Source organism: Sturnira hondurensis, unplaced genomic scaffold, assembly GCF_014824575.4.
Source record: "Sturnira hondurensis isolate 20B ecotype Veracruz unplaced genomic scaffold, ASM1482457v3 Scaffold0021490, whole genome shotgun sequence".
NCBI lineage: Eukaryota > Metazoa > Chordata > Mammalia > Chiroptera > Phyllostomidae > Sturnira > Sturnira hondurensis.
Genome location: NW_028094121.1, coordinates 8,777 through 15,960, shown reverse-complemented (window position 1 = coordinate 15,960; position 7,184 = coordinate 8,777). Strand labels below are relative to the sequence as shown.

General features: G+C 41.6%; 1 protein-coding gene and 1 pseudogene across 1 annotated transcript; one reads left to right on the top strand and one right to left on the bottom strand.

Annotated features, from left to right (window-relative positions):
* The first annotated feature begins 379 nt into the window (after positions 1-379).
* LOC118977627 (olfactory receptor 2A12-like) lies at positions 380-1,327 on the top strand. Its single transcript, XM_037032577.1, has one exon. The coding sequence runs from the start codon at positions 380-382 to the stop codon at positions 1,325-1,327; it is 948 nt and encodes a 315-aa protein (XP_036888472.1).
* Positions 1,328-5,553: 4,226 nt separating this feature from the next.
* LOC118977597 (protein N-terminal asparagine amidohydrolase-like) lies at positions 5,554-6,980 on the bottom strand (annotated as a pseudogene).
* Between the last annotated feature and the right edge of the window lie 204 nt (positions 6,981-7,184).

Here is a 7,184-nt window from a genome sequence, read left to right as displayed (position 1 = left end):
TGGGATAAGTGTACAACCTTGGTAGAATTTGGCAGGGGCCAGGAGTTGGCTGGGTGCCCTGCTACAAACATGGCTACCAGATAGGTGCCTTGCCCTCTCTGGATGAGGGTGTTGTCCAGAGAAGGGCCTGTGAGCCATCAGACAGCCTATATTCTGGTACAGGTGTGCCTCCAGATCTCCTGACTTACTGCCCAGTGCTGGAGCTGCCCTAGCTTCCTTTCCACTTTCATCCAACTCAACAAAGGCTTGTCCACCTCTGTGCAACTTTCTGTGCAAGGTGCTGTGTGTGTGACTCAACTTCTGTCAATTGTGTCCTCGCTCCCACAAGGCCAAGGACAGAACAAGGAAGTCCTGTTTTGTCTTTAATAAGCAGATCACCATGCAGAGCCTTGGCAAAAAGAACCACAGCTCTGTTTCCGAGTTCCTTCTCCTTGGCTTCTCCAGTGAGTCACAGGTCAGAACGGTCCTGTTCACTTTCTTCCTCCTGCTCTACATCATCACCCTTCTGGGCAATGGACTCATCATCACCCTGATCTACCTGGATTCACACCTCCACACACCCATGTACTTCTTCCTCAGCATCCTCTCCTTGGTGGACATGAGCTATGTCACCACCACCGTGCCCCAGATGTTGGTTAATATGGTGTGTCCAAGGAGGATGATCTCCTGGGGAGCTTGTGTAGCCCAGATGTTCATCTTCTTGGTCCTGGGCATTGCTGAGTGTGTCCTCTATGCCATTATGGCCTATGACAGGTATGTGGCCATTTGCTTCCCCCTCCACTATACTCTACTCATGAGCCGTGCCATCTGTATCAAGATGGTCACAGTCTGTTGGTCCATTAGCATAGCTGGGGCTCTTATCTACACTGTCTTCACCATGCGTCTGCCTTATTGTGGTCCCTACAAGATAAACCACTTCTTCTGTGAGGTCCCTGCTGTCCTGAAGTTGGCCTGTGCAGACACCTCCTTCAATGACCAGTTGGATTTCATCTTGGGGTTCATCCTGCTTTTGGTACCACTCTCCCTCATCCTGGCCTCTTATGTCTGCATCTTTGCCTCCATCTTGAGGATCCGCTCATCCCAGGGGAGGTTCAAGTCCTTTTCTACATGTATTTCCCATGTCACTGTGGTCACAATGTTCTATGGGCCGGCCATGATCATGTACATGAGGCCTGGCTCCTGGTACGACCCAGAGAGGGACAAGAAGTTAGCCCTGTTCTACAACGTTGTCTCTGCCTTCCTCAACCCCGTCATCTACAGCCTCCGGAACAAGGACGTAAAGGGGGCCTTTCTGAAGGTACTTGGTGGCAGAGGGAAAGCTCAGTGACCCAGAATGTTTCACAGTTGTCCTGAGTCATGAGCAGACTTGATGGGTCTCATGTGGTTTCATAAAAACACATCAGTTCGCATCAACTTGAGCCTTCCTGGAGTTGTGAGCCACAGAGAGAGGGGGTGGCCACCCCTAAACTGAAAGTCTCCCCATTGGTTGGAAAACTTTAGGCTGTTACCACCCAATGACTCAGTTAAGTATTGAAAGCAAAGGAACTATTCTGCAAAGACTATACCCTGCCTTTTGGCTCAAGGTCATTGCTTTATTGCTTTTCCTGGGTTCTTTCCTCACCTTTGTAAGTTCAGGTCAGTGCAATGTGATGGCAGCCAAATGTTTAACATGTCCATGTGATTTTCCACAGTGTAAAGGATTTAGGGATGGAAATGACATGAAGAGCAGATAGATTATGCAGAAAGACAGCCATACACTTACAAATAATATTTCGCATTGCCCTTTGCATTAGATACTCTAAAATCTAAGCTATGATTATTTTAGACATAGCTGTATAACAGCATAGCTAATAATTAATCTGGTCTGGACTCAACTTCTGAAACTGGCTTTGTCATGGTTTTACATTTTAATTTCACTTTGATTTTGAGAAAATAAATATATATTTCATAAAATAAAAATATGTGCATTTATATATATCTGTATATAATTATATATGTGTATGCATATATCTCTCTCTACAAAAGAGACAGTCACATAGAGATTATAGAAAATAATATAACAAAGACTCCATTTTTCCTTCCAACATGAACACTTAGTAATATTTTGCTATATTTAGTCTTTTTTTAAAGGATTAAGTGATTCAGAGAAAATTGAAATGTTCTTTGAATATTCTTAACTCCCCTGAATCAATCACTAACTAAACTGAAGTTTATTCAGTATATTTTTCAGTTTTGGCTACACACGATCACACAGATAAAGAATATATAGAATTGTTCTTGTATAAATTTAATTTTTTTAATGCTAGCATGATGCCAAGGTCACGTTTCTGACATCTACCTACTTGATAATTACAGGCCTAGTATGTTCCCTTTGACAAGCATTTGAATACACCACATGCCACTTTTCTGCTATTGAGCATTCATTTATTCTCAATTCTTCACTATTTAAATAATTCTGCAATAATGTCTTTGGACATTTCTCTGTATAGAAGTATTTTTTCAGAATTTATGTATATGTGAACTTTGCATATCATAAAACCAAAGTATTTAAATTTGCCAGATACTTCTAAATTGTTCTTCCAAGTAGTTATACCCATCTACACCTCTCATTCCCATCAACACTTGATGTTGCTCATGCATCTCAAACATCTTCATGTTCTTATCTATTGCATAGATGGAAAGTGGCAACATTGCTTTGTTTTTCGTTTGTAATTCCCTACTTGCTAGTGAGTTTAACATCTTTTCATGAGATTGTTGATAGTATTGTGAAGTGAGTGTAGTCGGTTCTCAAGTCAGACTTCTGTGTTCTTTTTTTTACATTATTGAATTTATTGGGGGTGACACTGGCTAATATACAGGTTGCAGGTGTGTGTACAAGTCTATAATACATCACCTGCACACTGTATTGTGTGTTCACCACCCCAAGTCAAGTGTCCATCCACCACTATTGATCACCCTTAGATGAACTTCTGTGTTTTAATCCCTGCTCTACCTACCCTTTGCTAACTCAGTGATGACGAGCAAGTTACGTCATTTTTCTGTGTTTCAGTTTCCTCATCTGGTAATGGAGAGAAAATAGTATACACTGCAGAGTTGTTGGAAAGATTAAATAAGATAATAATGTAAATCATTTATCATCGTGAGTAAGAAATGATGTATTTGACAATATAAGATATTGTTTGCCTTTTCTTAATTTGTAGTTTGTTATATATATTTTGGGTATTAATTCTTTGTTACATGCATTGAATATGTTATATCTTCTTTTTAGTTTCTTATCTGTTTTTTTTTAAAGTCAGAGGCAAACAAAAAGAAGAAAATGAAAATCATCCATTACCTTAGACCTGGAGATAAGTACTGTTAACATTTTAGAGTCTATATTTTAGTTTTAAATTTTTTGCATTGCTTTAATTAATATTTTTGAAGATATAATTCTTAAATAATTTATTGTTTGTTTTCATAATTTTTAAAATTTAATTATTCAGTATGTATTCTTCTGTAACTTGATTTAATAACTCAAAAATAGGTTTTTGACAAGTATCTATGTTGATTTGGTTTTACTGCTGAAGAATATTTTTTCCACTTTCTTCTGATGAACAGACAAGAATAACAACTTAATAAATGGAATTCTTAATTAATTTATGAATTTTTTCTTTACAATTTTTCCTAAGTGAACATATGTCAAAAATTTCACTGGGCTCATTAATTCATGAAGGAACCAGTAAGACATTAGGATTGCTCCAAGGAAGAATCTGACTCACAGAAACTTATGTTTTCTACTGAACATTCACATTGTTATGAATATGAATCATGTGCATTACTGTGGACAGGAATCCTTTGCATAGCTATCAGTTTTCTACACCTTCACAGCTACACCTGCAGAGCTGTAAAGCATCCTAGTCCATGAAAGGTCGTTTAAAGGAGTACACCCCTATAAAGTCAGATAATCCTTGGAGCATCTGCTAGACAATACCAAGAGGGCACCAAGAAATCTCTTTTGCCTCTTTGCAAGTCTTAGATGGTATGTTTTGGACAATACCCACCCTTTTGATCTTAAATAATCTTCAAAAATTATTCCTAATCACAAAACAAACACAACAGAATGAATAAAAAAGAAATCCGCAGGTGGATGCCCCGTAGAGAATCTTCACAACAGTGTAGTCAAAGAGACTATCCTAAATGTAACAAAGGGGAGACCAAAGGACAGATCTTCTTTAAAGAGCTGGTGACTGTCAGCATTCTTCTGAAAAGCAACAATGGAAATGTGCTGAAAGAAAACAGCTAACTCATGTAAATTTTTTTGCCAAAATAAGATTTTTAAAAAGATTTTATTTATTTATCTTTAGAGGGGAAGGGAAGGAGAAAGGGAGAGAAATATCAATGTATGGTTGCCTCATTCATCCCCTGCCGGGAACTGGCCTGCAACCCAGGCATGCGCCCTGACTGGGAATCAAACTGCGATCCTTTGGTTCACAGGCCCGCGCTCAGTCCACTGAGCTATACCAGGAAATAAGATTATTTTGAAAGTCATTTGAAAGACACTAAAACTCCATGGATGTAGATTTCAAATTCATATTCTGTCCAACTCCCACCAACTGTTTCTGTCATGCCAAAAAGTCCATTTATTTGGTAATTTCTATTTTTAGCTTCCTGGAGAAAAGATCTTTTTCCATAGCCTCCTTTTTATCCTCCCCATCTTCCCCCCACTCTTCCACTCCTCCTCCTTCCTCCTGTTGTCTTCTTCTTCTTCTTCTTCTTCTTCTTCTTCTTCTTCTTCTTCTCTCTTCCTTCTTTGAGCAGAGCTTTATTTCCAGGAAATACTGTGTTTGTTGGAGATCAGTATAAAAAAATCAGGGTCGATCTAATATATTCAACAAAGTTGCAGGGGGAGTCTCAGCAAGAGGGGAAGGGAGGGAGGGAGAGAGGGAGAGAAACATCAGTGTGAAAGAAAAACATCAATCAGTTGCCTCTCAAACACACCCCAACCGAGGACCAAACCCACAACCCAGGCATGTGCCCTGAGCAACAATCAAACCTTTTGCTCTGAAGGACAAGGACTAACCAACTAAGCCATACTGATCAGGGCAAGGATTGGATCTTTATGAGAACTTTCTTCAGATGCTGGAAATCTGAGAAGTCCATAGGTTATGTACCCTAAAAACCCTCTTAACATTTCATCTCAAGCTGATCTTTTCATAAGGAGAAGAAAAGGGTAGGTAAGGAGGCTGGAAAAATGTTAATCAGTTCAGAGTTGCAGTCTGACAACAATTTTCCTAGTATTTCTTTGTCTGCTGGTCAATAATTCTTTATCTGCATCACCATGTTCCCTCCCTGGAACACAATGGCTCAGATACTGTCCTGACCCACTCGCAGAACCCCTGGGGTACAAGGCTGAACTGCTTGCCAACCTCCAGGAGTCATGAGGGTCATATATTTGAGTTCCTGGGACAACAGCTTTCCACATGCATTCATCACTTACACTTATCAACTATAACTGAAGCTAAAATCTTCAACTCCTGAGTTCCCTTATCTGAAGTGGCATCCGGGGGTACAGTCTTACAAGAATTTGTCTGCTTTTGCAGTGTGAATACTAATCACCGGCCCTCCTGTTAACACTCACACAGGGTGCAGCTCTTCTCCTGGACCAAGATGTTGGAAGGAGGCTCGGCAAACCTCTGCGGTTTTAACGTTGGCAGCAATGCCATAAATTATGAAAAGTGGTTTTCATCCTTCACAGCGCTTTAATTCTGTCGCACACAATGTCACTAGGTGCATGTCATCATCTTGTCTGTCAAATCCATGAAGAAGTTGGTGGGTAAGTTTTTGTGACAACTGCCCCTGCTCCCTGAAGCCGCCACCAGGTGCGTGTCCAGCCTTCCACACTGAGCATGGTTGGAAGAGGATTTTATGGAGTTCATGATCAAGGAGATCTCAGTTTTAGGGCTGGTTCTGTTACCATGTGTCAAGCAGCTAGCCCCATTACCTGCGTGCCTTGGGAATGCAACGCGACAAAGGGTGTCATCATCACACCCCAAAACAGAGATGAAGCCCTCCTTTGGGGAGGTCGCTGCAAGCTGTCTTTGCTGATCATGCAGAAGGTCCTGGGCTCCCACTTGTTGAACAGACTGACCTCCAAGAAGTCTGGCTCTTCCTTCTAGAAGCAGGTGGACTCAGAGGAGGTGTCCTGCGGACTATGCCCCAGGGAGGCGGCCCTAAGTGTAATTCTGTATTCAGCAAAATATCAGTAAAGAATGAAGATAAATCAAGACATTTACAGAATAACAAAATTTTGAAAACTTGTCACCAGCAGGACTCCAGCCAAGACAGTCCTTCTGAAATGGGGACTTTGGAGGAAGGAAAGGAAATACAGACAGGAAGTCTGAAAGGCAAGGAAAGCCATACGGACCTGGCCCAGTGCAGATGAGCACCGTCTCTGCAAATGAATACGGACAATGCCTCACGGGGTTGAGTGATGTGTTAAAATATTTAAAACGGTAACACTGATATCGGGAGTGGGGTAAACAGAAAAATATTCTAAATTTCTTGTATATTATCTTGGAGACCCTTCTCCACTTTCTCCATCTCAAACAACTATTCATCTTTTAGGAGCTCAAATATGGCCTCCTCCATGAACTCTCTCCCACATCCCTCAGGAAAAAACGAGTCAGGGGGACCCTCCTCCAGGTTGCTACATAGTTGCATGTGTACTGTTGAGGGCAAGGGAGAACTAGCCAGAGCGCAGCTATAAGGAAGTAAAAGTTGTTTTGCTAACTAATGCAAAGAGGCTCCGGGACACACCTGAAGAACAGGGTGTGCCAGCGCAGGGTCAGTCAGGCAGATAGCCATCTGAACAGTTACTAGGGAAGGAAATTTTGCCCCTGTGCACGAGCTCAACTAACCAATCAAGTAAGAGAGCACGGAGGTAAACTCACCAATAATGTGAAGCCCCGTTGTACCCCTGAGCCAATCGCTAACTGCCACATTGTGCCCCTGAGCCAATCACTAACCGCCACATCTGCTTCTGTATCCAGCTTGCTTGGCGCCTCTATAAAACCCTGAGCCTGTAAGCGTTTGGCGCAACTCTCGTTTGCAGCCCTCGCAGGCACTGTGTCCTTGGACACCCTGAGAGTTTGCCCCTGCGCAGGTTAAACTTGGCCAATAAAGCAACATCTTTGAACCCCTGAAAG